At 39.6% G+C, this 13253-nt stretch overlaps 1 protein-coding gene across 6 annotated transcripts in view; it reads left to right on the forward strand.

Annotated features, from left to right (window-relative positions):
- Window positions 1-13253, forward strand: part of CEP192 (centrosomal protein 192) — a 402896-nt gene that overhangs the window by 194520 nt on the left and 195123 nt on the right. For all 6 annotated transcript variants that reach the window (XM_033934141.1, XM_033934142.1, XM_033934138.1 and 3 more), the window contains one exon: window positions 11141-11289. In XM_033934141.1, coding sequence (XP_033790032.1) covers window positions 11141-11289 — 149 coding nt within the window. The remainder of the gene's footprint in view (window positions 1-11140; window positions 11290-13253) is intronic.

Below are 13253 nucleotides of genomic sequence, written 5' to 3' on the forward strand. Positions count from 1 at the left end.
AAGACCAAGTGGCTGCAAACTTATGTCATTGTTCTGCACGATCTTCACAACCGAGGCCTCCAATTCACACTGGTGATCCCGGCAAAGCTGCGTGTGTGACAGGATGGCAGGGCAATTACCCTTGCCAAGGTGAAGGAAGCCAGGGCAGTTATGGAGCGGCTTCCTGCCCAATTTACTGCTTTTAAGACTCTGTGCGGCCTGATGGACGACTTCTGTCTTTCCTGTGGGGAATGGAGTGGACCTTGCCGGGGACGCCTCGCTGGGCACAGGGTTTTGGCCCCATGTTTGCTGTGGCCTGCTGGGGCTCCTACCGTCCTGACCCCTGTGCACCTGCATTTTCCTGGACTGTATGCTGTTTGCTGGAGGACATTGCAGGGGCCGGGGGGGGCCTTCACTCTGTGAGAACTCCAATCTGCTTTGGCTATCGGCTCTCTGCCTGTGGCCCAATTTGACTGGGGTCTTGCTGGGCTCTCTAGTTTGGTTTTGCAGTTGTGTTCTTGGATGGAATGCAGAAATGTGTTGTTTTTTTGGCTGGGGAGGAGGTCCTCTCTGGGTGGGCTGGGGAAGTGCATATGGGATTGTATGCTGGGGGAGGCATGCTCTGGGGGAGGGTGGGTGGGTGGGGGTATGGCTATGGTATGTCTGGTGTGGGGGGTATGCCTGTGTATGTTTGTGGGGTGTGTGGGGAGGGTGGGTGTAGGAGTGGGATGAGGTACCAGGGGCATTGTGGTTGGTAGCACATACTCAATCTGCGGTGGAGTTTAGCTGGGCATCCAGATAGTCTGTGGTTATGGCTGATTTGAAAGTGACTACGCTTAATGTGAATGGAGTCAAGTCTCCCATTAAGCGTTCATGGATATTGACTCATCTCATGAAGCTTGGTACTGATATAGCATATTTGTAAGAGACCCACCTTTCTCATAGTAACATAGTAGATGACGGCAGATAAAGACCCGAATGGTCCATCCAGTCTGCCCAACCTGATTCAATTTAATTTTTTTTCTTTTTTCTTAGCTATTTCTGGGCGAGAATCCAAAGCTTTATCCGGTACTGTGATTGGGTTCCAATTGCCGAAATCTCTGTTAAGACTTACTCTAGCCCATCTACACCCTCCCAGCCATTGAAGCCCTCCCCTGCCCATCCTCCACCAAACGGCCATACACAGACACAGACCGTACAAGTCTGTCCAGTAACTGGCCTAGTTCAATATTTAATATTATTTTCTGATTCTAAATCTTATGTGTTCATCCCACGCTTCTTTGAACTCAGTCACAGTTTTACTCTCCACCACCTCTCTCGGGAGCGCATTCCAGGCATCCACTACCCTCTCCGTAAAGTAGAATTTCCTAACATTGCCCCTGAATCTACCACCCCTCAACCTCAAATTATGTCCTCTGGTTTTACCATTTTCCTTTCTCTGGAAAAGATTTTGTTCTACGTTAATACCCTTCAAGTATTTGAAGGGTATTAGATCGAGCATGCCAAGCTGCTGAGGGGTTGGGTAGGGGAAGTCTACTCTTTTACCTTCAGTGGGAGGCAAAGGGGTGTTGCCATCTTAATGCATAAGAGATTGCCGTTTACTCTACATCAGTGGTTGGCAAACCATGGCTCGCGAACCGCATGTGGCTCTTTATCCACTTGAGTGTGGCTCGCGGCTCAGCTTCAACCGCCGGTCCGCAGAAATTTTCTACCGGTCCACAGGGCCGGCACCTCCATCGGGCCCAAGAGATTGTTCAGTAGCCACCGGTCTTCGGTGCGATCAATGCGGCATCTTTGGGCTGGCTCCCTGAGTGCTGCAGTGCACAAAGCCATGGGAAAAGGCTCCTACCCGCAGCCTGCGCCTAACCCAGAAGCCTTCTCTCTGATGTCGCAAAGTCAGAAGGAAGGCTTCCAAATGAGGTATGGGACACGTGCGAGGAGCCGCTTCCCACAGCTTTGTGCAATGCAGCACTTGGGGAGCCAGCCCGAAGACCCAGCGTTGATCGCACCATGGACCAGCCTGAAGCTAAACAGGGGGGACAGGCTAGAAAGCAAGACACATGGAGGGAGAGAGACAACAACGGTAGAGGAAATGCTTTTATTTAGTGATTTTGCATCTGCTGTTTGTTCAGGAAGAAATGCACTTGTTTGGTTTTCTCTGGGGGTTGTACTGCTTGAAGAGTCTTGCATCTTAGGGTTTGTTTGAATGTTAGTACTTTTAGTTTTTGGTCCTGCATTTGCATAGGGTTATCTGTTTTCTGGTAGAAATGTTGAAAAGCATACAGTATGCTTTCTGTATTTTAATTTTGTGGTTAACCATTATGTGTTGTTAATACGATTATATTGTATGCGTGTATATATGAAAAATGGATCGAAAAAATGGTGTTACAATTAGTACTATTATGGGGGGTGGGGTCTGGGGTGGAGATGGGAAGATTGGTCAGCCCAGCGCTTCAGCATCCTCTTTACCGGGAAGGGAAGCATGGAGAGCTCAGAACTTGGCTGCAGCCTGTTCCCCGATTGCGGCATCAGTGGCAGCCTGTTCCCCATGGCGGTGGCTTGGGGGAGGGCAGTGAGAAAGAAAGAAAGAAATGGGGGCAGAGAGAGAGAAAGAAAAGGGCAGGGTGAAAAAGAAAAAGTTGGGGAAGGGAATGAAGTCTGGACCAACTTTATGGAAAAATAAGTCTCCAGACAACAAAGGTAAAAAACGGAATTTAATGACTAAAATATATTAGCTTTGGGAAATGTATATAGCAGATGTTTTTTTTTGTGTTCAAAAGAAAAGGAAATGCATTTCTGGTTTTATTTCTACAGTGTTGTAGTACTTGCTGACCCTTGCTGTGACTGGTGGGGACCCCCAAGCACCGCCAGCAGAGGACCTCCTCTATAGACGGCCAGAGCTCCCCTCCACCAAGCACAGCAGTCACTGGCAGCATTCATGAGCCACTGAGGTGCCAGCATCTGTGCCAAGCTTGGCAAAAGGGACCCCCGGCCAACTGCGAAGGAAGTCCTCAGCTGACAGCTTGGGGGTTCTCATCAGCTGAGTGTTTATATTTTATATTTACACATTAGAGGCTCTGGTAGAAACCCGTTTACAAAGTATGTATTCTTCCCAATTAATATTTCCAAATTAATAAAGTCTTTTTGCTTATTTGTAAATGGGTTTCTACAAGAGCCTTTAATTCAGTAGCATAATTAAATGAAATAACTATTTCTGAAGTTTATAGGGATGGGCGGGGACGGAGGGGATTCCTCGTGGGGACGGAGGGGATTCCTCACGGGGACGGGTGGGGACGGAGGGATTCCTCCCGGAGAAGGGTGGGATTCCTCGTGGGGACGGGTGGCATTTTGGCGGGGACGGGTGGTATTTCTGTCCCCGCGCAACTCTCTAGCTGGAACATAGGAGGGGGGGGGTGAGAAGAGACAGAATTGCTAGATCATGCTTGACATGGTGTAACCATGTGGGAAAGGCCATGGTGATTTACAAGGAAATGAGTGACAGGAGAATGGTGAATATAGAGCAGTGGTTCCCAAACCTCTCTTGGGGAACCCGAATTAGTCAGATTTTCAGGATATCCACAATACATATTAATGTGAGATTTACATTCACCTCCTTCACTACATGTAGATATTTCATATGAATATTCACTGTGGATATCTTAACCTGAATGGCTGAAGGTTGCCCCAGCTAGTTAGAATCGGAGCAGGAGCTTGCTTCACTATTCTAGAATAGTTGCACACACTGAAGCTAGTAATTAGCAAAACCAGATATACTGATATCGCTATTTGAGTGAATCTGTGAACTTTAAACACCCAACACCCCCAAATTACAGGCGTCTAATGGGGTATGAATATCATCATAAGTTCCGCAGGATCTCATGTAAGACTATTTAACTGATCAAATGCTGTAGTGTAGAATATATGAGAAAATCAGCAAAAAAAGCAAAAGTACTTAGCTTTGTCCCAACTGGAGCCCTGCCGTTTTCCTATTTAAAGCTTAATCAGAGGTTAGTAAACTTTTGCGTTCTGATATCAACAATTCAGCATTTTGATTGCCTTCACCTATTAAAAGATATCAAATAAAGAAGTTTTGTTCAAAGCCTGCATTTCTTGTCCCTAAATAATATTACATTGACCTTGTTAAAACATTTAACAGTGATTGTTGACGCTACTGGAGCATACAGCATTTATAGTGTCATTTATCATATTGTGATATTAAAATACCTCCAAACTGAAAATTAGAAAATTTTTTTTTTTTAATTCTTTATTCATTTTCAAATTGAACAGCAAGTGCACAAAAGAATATACTATACAAGTTATTTCACAATAGCACATTAATCTCTACCACATAATATTCTAGTGATATAATAACCCCCCCAACCACCCATCCTTTCTCACATTTTCAGTAAGAATAAACACACATATTATATAGCATATTGTAACATATTATGTATAAATTATTCCTAACTCCCTCCTCCCTTTAGTGTGCTAACAAGAAAAAAAACAACACAAAAAGAAAAGGAAATGAGAAGAACTAGAAACATTTAAAAACCTTATTACTTTTAAGATCAATTTTCCACGTTTGTAATAAGTTCAGAACTTACCAAACTAATGCCTGCTAAAATTCTTAGGGCTTCTGACATTGTAGGGTGGCCAGCTGCTTAATGCTGTTGTTTTCAAAATGGTGGCAGTTTTTCAAAAGAACGCCGTCATTTCACCCTATCGGTGAATGACATGTCATTCCCAGTTCGAGAAAATTATACTAGTGCCTCGCTCCTGAATCATCTTAATAAATTTCTATCATTGTGCTGTGCATAAATTTCTTTAACAAATATTTCTTATTAAATCTCCATTGCGTTTTAAATTCATAAATTGATGGCAATGCATTTTTAAATGCGTAATTTTGATTCATATTGTATTCCAATAAAAACTATGCTGTACAAATGCTCTTTTAGAAAGAACATATTTCTTATTTTGTTATTATAGTTGGATTAAAATAATTCAACAGGTTATAAAAAGTCTTGAAAAATGCTATGAAAAAAAGAAATATCTAATGCACTGATGAAGCTGAAAAAAATAAATAAATAAATAACCTAGAGTGAATTTGCTTAATCGGTTTCAGAACTTGTGACAAACTGTTGAAGATCCCGTTGATGTTATGACAAAAGCAAAATGAGCCATTTACAGTGATGAATGTTAATTAAGTTATGATTCCTTTTTCTGTAATGACTTATAAGGAAGTGCTTTTTCTTAAGCCTTGAAGCAAGAAGTTCTGCTTTTTCTTTTGGAAGATTTTGATCACGAATAAGATCATTGAGCTCTGCTTGTGTAAAGGTCTCTAGTTCTGAATCTTCATCATTCACATTATCAGGATCAGATAATGGATTGTGATCAGCTGCTGCATCATCATCACATTCATCATCATGTTCCACAGAAGCAAGTCCATCTTGTGGAGGTACAGGAACAGGCAGTGAGTCATCATGAGGAACATGCCTAATAGCAGACTCCAGAGTAGGACATATAATTTTGTGCTTAGTTTTAGCTGAGAATCTACTTGTGTTCAGAAGGCAAAAGTAGCAATCTTTAATATGGTCTCATGGTTCTCTCCAAATCATTGAGATTGCAAATGACATTGCTGCCTTTTGTCGATTGAGCCCATCATGTAGTCCGTTGGAACAACTGTTACAGATGATATATGGAGCCCAAGACTTATCCTGGTCACCCAGTGGACAGCTAAAGTACAATTTGTAACCTCTTCAGATCTACGGTAATGGGCGATGTTGTGCTTTTGTCGTGAATGAACCACAGACTTAACAGAAACTATCTGGATGATTAGTACAATGTCTTGGCATAATAAAGACTTATATAATCACCGTCTGTAGGATAAAAATACAAAGACAACTGTTGTTAACCCTCCTTATAAGTTTATCCTATAAATGCATGATATATCGCCCAATTAATGTTTATGATTGTATATAATGAGCCTCATTGCAAAAATGTGACGTGCTAGTAAAAAATTATACACAGATTTGAAATCAGTGTGAACAATACTATAAAACCCACCCAACATTAACTCTGATGAAAATGTATTCTATTTGCTTTCTTAGCTGCCACCATACATTTGAGCTGAGAGTTTCAACATATTCTCAACGATGACACCTAGATCCTTTTCCTGGGCAGTGACTCCTAATGGAACCCTGCATCAAGTAGCTATAGTTAATGTTCCTCTTTCCCTTTTGCTCACATTAAACATCATCTGCCCAGTCTCCCAGTCCTCTTGCAATTTTTCACTTGACTTGCCATTCCTTGTGCTGTTTACAATTATTTTCAATGTTCTTAGCAAAGACCAGCTTCCAAGTTTTTTTGAATTGCACACGGTACTTAAAACTTAGCTTAGATGACTTAAACAATGAAGGTGAATATCAGTTTCTGGGGAATAACCTCATTATTTCAGGTTTTCACCTGGGTATGTCCCACAGATAGAGTGCATAGAAAGTATACTGTGGGTTTTACCCAAAAACATTATTTCTAATCACCAACATATTTTATTTTTTCAAAAAAGTGCCCTGTGCATAAAAACTTTTAAAACATTTCATATAAGCATCACTGTGATTCCTTAATAGAATAAATAGAAAAAAGTAGCAACCATCTATTTAAAACGTTGCTTAAACTTATCTGGAGATGATAGCAGCTGTTCAAATCATCAAAGGTGCTTTAGCTGAATGCCCTACAGAGACTCCCTGTTTCGTGTCCTTCCTCAGGGACATGCTCAGAAGTTCAACCCGCTGCCATCAAAAGACCACCATCTCTGAAGTGCCGTGACTGGAAGCTGGTCTTTGCTAAGAACATTGATAGGTTGTGGACCCCTTCTTACATTTAGCAAAAGTTTGGACTAATTTGGATTTACAATTATTTTCAGTCAGATCTTTCTTCCACTTTCTGAAGGATTCTCTTTTAGCTCTGAAGGATTCTCCTTCACCTCACTTGTTAACCACACCAGATGCCATTTGTTCTTCCTTTTTTTTTTAATATAAATGGAATATATCTAGTTTGGGCTTCCAGGATGGTATTTTTGAATAACATTTTCACCTGATGTAAATTTTTAACCTTTGCAGCTGCTCCTCTAAATCTCTTTTTTATCATTCTCCATATGTTATCATAAAGTCCTTTTTTATTTTTTTTTAAGTTAAATGGTATTGTATTGGTTTCAGTTTCAGATTTATTGGATTTCCTGTGAAAGACAATCATTTGAAACAGAAGGTTAGTGGGGAAAGGAAAGAATTAGTATGAATAAAAGTAAATATCTGAGAGGGAGAGCACAAAAAGATGGCTGGTTGACTACTCCAGAATACATGATCATGGTGCAGGGTGGGGAGAGAATGGATTAATTTCCAGAATTGAGAGGAAATGCCAGAGAAATAATATAATTTAAGCTGAGGTTTGAATTTAGAAAAGGATCGTTTAAGCCTCAAAGAGGGAGGGCATTCCACAGGTTTGAGCTGGCTACACCAAAGCACAAATATCTAGTACCTGAATGTAAACTTCTTAGGCTATAACGATATAGAAATACTAAAAATAAATATATAATGATGTCTATACTCTAGTTTATTTACAAGTGTAATGCTTGGATGTTGTAATTAAAAATTTGCATTAAAAACACTTTATTTATTTATTTTTTAAATCTTTATTCCTTTTTATTTCTTTCAACACGTGTACAGTATTATTACAATTAATTTACATAACACACTTGGCATTCTTAAACAATATTATTATACATGTTTTTATTTCCCCCACCTCCCACCCTTTTCCATATCAATAAAATATTCCTTCCAAATTTATATATAATTATACATCCCTTTTTGATAATACAATTAATCTGAGATGAAATCTGTCTCTCCCCCCATCCTTCTTCCTCAAACACTTTAAACATTTTATTATACCCAGTAATGCACAACAATAAATATCCCATCCTATTACATATATCTCCTTATTTTTCATAACAACATATTTCCAATATTTTTCCCTCCCTATCCCTCCCATCCCATCCCATCCCATTTCTATATATTATCCCCTAAGGAAATATAATAAACTTTACTTGTTATAATATTCAATTAATGGCCTCCACACCTCTTGAAATCTTTTAAAATACCTCCTCTATCGCAAGAAATCTTTCCATCTTATACATATGACAAACTGAGTTCCACCAAAAATTACAATTCAATCTAGAACAGTCTTTCCAATTAGTTGTTATCTGTTGAATTCCCACTCCCGTAAGAATCAACAATAATTTATTGTTTGCTGTAGATATTTGGCATTTGGCCCTCATACACATTCCAAAAATCACTGTGTCATAGGATAAAGCCACATGACTCTCCATCAACATATTAACTTGATCCCATATTGATATCCAAAATGCCTGAATACATGGACAATAAAATAAAAGATGGTCTAGAGTTCCAACTTCAATTTTACAATGCCAGCATCTATTAGACTTAGAGCAACCTAATTTTTGTAATCTAGTAGGGGTCCAGAATGCTCTATGCAACAAACAGAACCATGTTTGCCTAATAGATGCTAACATCGTACCTTTAATTCTCCAAGACCAAATACGTGGCCATTGAGATGCATTAATCTGATGCTTAATCTCAATGCTCCAAATATCTCTTAATCCATTTTTAGACTTCTTATTCAAATAATTAGATATAATTTTATACCACTTTGCGGCCTGGTGACCTAGAAAATCTGCCTGGAAACATAAGAATTCTAAGCTGTAATGATCATTTAAAGATTTCCATTCAGGGAACCCCACCTGAATCGCCTGCTTCAATTGCAACCACTTATAACTTTGTTTTTTATTCAGACCATATTTATGTTGCAATTTTGAAAATTCAAGCATCTTACCATTATCAATTACTTCCGTTAATGATCTTATACCTGCTTTAATCCAATCTTTCCAGACAACCTTAAACCCGCCTATTTGTATCTTGGAGTTTACCCAAATAGTCTGTTGTTTTGATTTTAAAATAGAATCAGTAGTTAATTTGTCTACAAACCTTAATGTTTTCCAAGTATCCATTAATACTCTATTGTCCTTACGTATTCTAGGCACTTTTATACCAAGCAAAAGATCAAGCCTAAGTGGAAAGATAAGTGATCTCTCCACCCTTAACCACTCTGGTAATTGTTCCAAAAGCTCTGGGAGGACCCAATACATACCTTGGCGCATGATATAGGCCTGATGATACCTATAAAAATTGGGAAAATTTACCCCACCCTCCTCAATTGGTCTTTGCAAAGACACTAAAGCCACTCTTGCAATTTTACCCAGCCAAATAAATTTAACCAGAATACTATTTAATTTTTTATAGAAAGACCCCTGAAAAAACACTGGTATCATTCCCAAAGGATCTGCAAAAGTTAGAGGAATGGTCTAATGCCTGGCAACTAAAATTCAATGCAAAGAAATGCAGAGTAATGCATTTGGGGATTAATAATAGGAAGGAACCGTATATGCTGGGAGGAGAGAAGCTGATATGCACGGACGGGGAGAGGGACCTTGGGGTGATAGTGTCCGAAGATCTAAAGGCGAAAAAACAGTGTGACAAGGCAGTGGCTGCTGCCAGAAGGATTCTGGGCTGTATAAAGAGAGGCGTAGTCAGTAGAAGAAAGAAGGTGTTGATGCCCCTGTACAGGTCATTGGTGAGGCCCCACTTGGAGTATTGTGTTCAGTTTTGGAGACCGTATCTGGCGAAAGACGTAAGAAGACTTGAGGCGGTCCAGAGGAGGGCGACGAAAATGATAGGAGGCTTGCACCAGAAGACATATGAGGAGAGACTGGAAGCCCTGAATATGTATACCCTAGAGGAAAGGAGAGACAGGGGAGATATGATTCAGACGTTCAAATACTTAAAGGGTATTAACGTAGAACAAAATCTTTTCCAGAGAAAGGAAAATGGTAAAACCAGAGGACATAATTTGAGGTTGAGGGGTGGTAGATTCAGGGGCAATGTTAGGAAATTCTACTTTACGGAGAGGGTGGTGGATGCCTGGAATGCGCTCCCGAGAGAGGTGGTGGAGAGTAAAACTGTGACTGAGTTCAAAGAAGCGTGGGATGAACACAGAAGATTTAGAATCAGAAAATAATATTAAAGATTGAACTAGGCCAGTTACTGGGCAGACTTGTACGGTCTGTGTCTGTGTATGGCCGTTTGGAGGAGGATGGGCAGGGGAGGGCTTCAATGGCTGGGAGGGTGTAGATGGGCTGGAGTAAGTCTTAACAGAGATTTCGGCAGTTGGAACCCAAGCACAGTACCGGGTAAAGCTTTGGATTCTCGCCCAGAAATAGCTAAGAAGAAAAAAAAAAAAAAAAAAATTTTAAATTGAATCAGGTTGGGCAGACTGGATGGACCATTCGGGTCTTTATCTGCCGTCATCTACTATGTTACTATGATAGCAAACCACAGGCAAAATCATCATTTTAACAGTTTGTACTCTTCCCCACCAGGACAAATTTAAAGGATTCCATTGCTCACACAACTCTGTAACTTTTTGTAATAAAAATTTTTCATTTATTCTCATTGTCTCTTCAAGTGTTTTATTCAGCCAAATACCTAAGTACTTTATTCCATCCTCTTTCCATATAAAAGGGAAATAATCAAGTATACCTTTTGTACAATGCACATTTAAAGGTAAAATCTCTGATTTAGTCCAATTTATTTTGTATCCTGAGAATTTTCCAAATGTATCTATGACCTTTAGTAGACATGGGATTGTTGTTTCCAGATTCCTCAAATGAAGCAAGATGTCATCTGCATAAGCAGATACTTTATATTCCACTCCAGCACATGGAATACCCTGTATGTCCTTTGCCTGTCGAATAGCTAATAATAAGGGTTCAAGAACTATATCAAAGAGCAAAGGAGATAATGGACAACCTTGTCTAACTCCCCTCTGCAACTTAAAAGCATCCGAAAAATTATTATTTATATATAAGCGAGCAGTTGGGGAGCTGTATTAAAAACACTTTAAAATTCTGCTTTAAAAATTTAATAAGAAAGATAATAAAGTTAAGCACTTTTGTTCTCATGTGAATCTTGATCCTAATTGATCACATTTCATCCTAATTTTTATCATTTTTATTTACATATGCTTTTTCTTTTAGGCAATATATTGGTTCCTGAAGAGTTCAAGTTTCCTAATGCTTGCTGTGTAGGAATTGCATCTCAGACTTCTTTTAGTATGTACAATCCAACTGAACGTTGGCTGCAAGTCAGCATTGGAATACTGAGTGTTGCTGTTAATGGGGAAAAGGTAAGTTGTAATTAAATGTAAGGTAAATAATTCAAAAGGAATCAAATTTCAGTTTAGTTGGCTTTTAAATTTTTGATAACTGCTTAAACTGTAGGGTTATTGAATGAATGTTTAGTTTGGCATATTTGCATGTTTATATGTGCAATGTTTTAAGAACATAAAAATTGCCATACTGATGATCCATCCAGCCCAATATTCTGCTTCCAGCAGTAGCCAATCTAGGTTACAAATACCTGGAAGAATTCCAGCAAGCAGTTAGATTCCATGCTACTGATCCCAGGGAGATGTAGTGGCTTTCCCCATGCTTACCAATGGTTTATGGATGTTTTCTCTAGAGACTTATGTAAACCTTTTTTTAAAACCTATATATAATAACAACTGCATTTCCAGTGCAATAAGTGTGTCATTTTGGACAAGTGGGGCAACTTCTCATGGTTGCAAGCCATCTGCAGAAGGAATCCATTCCGGATTTTTTCTGTGATCCTCTTACATCACTTTGGCCTGGTTTCTCAGAGTTACCAATATAATCTGTAGCAGTTACTAAGAGTCAAAGTTTCTAGGTTCTGAGTTGAACTTGTGTTATCTGACGCTAGCAGTTGCTGTTCACTTGTTGGTAGTGGAGGTGAATGCATTTGGTTGTTGCTGCTTCCCTTTGGGCCTGTGTAACCTAGTTGTGTCCTAAACTTTTTATATTTCTAATTCCTACTCATCTGGTTCCACATCTTCTCTTGTCACTTCTCCCTTGGGTAGGATTATAGATCTTAAGGTGCTTCTGCCACTGAAGGAATATTCTCAAGAAGTGGTAGAGTCCTATAGGCATGCTCATATTCTGCTATATCTTTTTTTTTTGTGTGTGTGTGTGAGATACAGCAACCACATTTTCAATAGAGGCATTATATTTTGTATTCCTTTCTTAATTCCTTACATTCTATATGCTTTTTTAGTCATTGCTTTACATTGATCATATTGTCCATGATGATATTACTTAGATCTTTTTCTTGGGTGGTGACTTCTAAACTGGAACCTAGCATTAAATAGCTATGATTTGGATTATTCTTCCAGCGGAAACAACGAGGTAGACAGCAAGAAAACCAAGGTGTAATGAAGATAGAAAACACAACTTTATTAACAACTGTATTCCAAAATTTGATGGCTTGACATGAGTCATTTTTTGGTCTACTGACCTGCATCAGGAGCCTAATTTGCCAATGAAATCAACTTGAAAGCAAAGGTCAAGTAGGTCATAAGCAAATGCTCAAATTCAATTTGATTACCAATCTCTCTGTTGAATATAGTGCCAAACACTGTTGGGGCTGCTGTATGTTTCAAAAAAGACTAGATCTGGAGGAGCAGCCTAATGGTTGGTTGAATGAGCTGAGAACTTGAAAAACTGGGTTCATTTCCCACTGTAACTCCTTACAGTCCTGATTTTCATCAGTATAGTCCTGGTGTGGAGAGCCTTTCATGATGGCTGATATCCACAGGGGAGAGTTTGGCAGCATATGAGGAGGCATGCAAGGGGCTTGGGATTCCCAAGGCAAATCTACCTCAGGTTCAGAGACTGACCATGTTCTAGTGGATCTTTCTGAGAGAGTTTCAGAGAATGAAATGTCTTTTTATTTTTATTTTTACTTTGCATTTACAGTCTCGGAGCAATTTCAGGTGTGTGTGTGCTAGATAGCCCCCAAGGTCAGCCAGCTGTTCAGACCTTCATCTCTGTTAGATGTTACTGATTCTTTGCGGAAGTTAATTTTGGTCTCCCAGTAGGTTCCCTGTGCTCCTTGTATAATGAGTGGAATGAAAGCCTAATCTTATGTGTTTTTCTGGCATCCTGGTATAATGGTATTAGTCCCTGAGCATTGGGATGCTCCTGGAGGATCCCTCACACTAACTATGCAAGCAGCTCGGCTGTATCTGATGTTTTGACTTCTCTGATCTCAACCTACAGTTTGCTCTGAATCAGG

The sequence above is a fragment of the Geotrypetes seraphini genome, chromosome 2, assembly GCF_902459505.1.
Source record: "Geotrypetes seraphini chromosome 2, aGeoSer1.1, whole genome shotgun sequence".
In the NCBI taxonomy this organism is placed as follows: domain Eukaryota; kingdom Metazoa; phylum Chordata; class Amphibia; order Gymnophiona; family Dermophiidae; genus Geotrypetes; species Geotrypetes seraphini.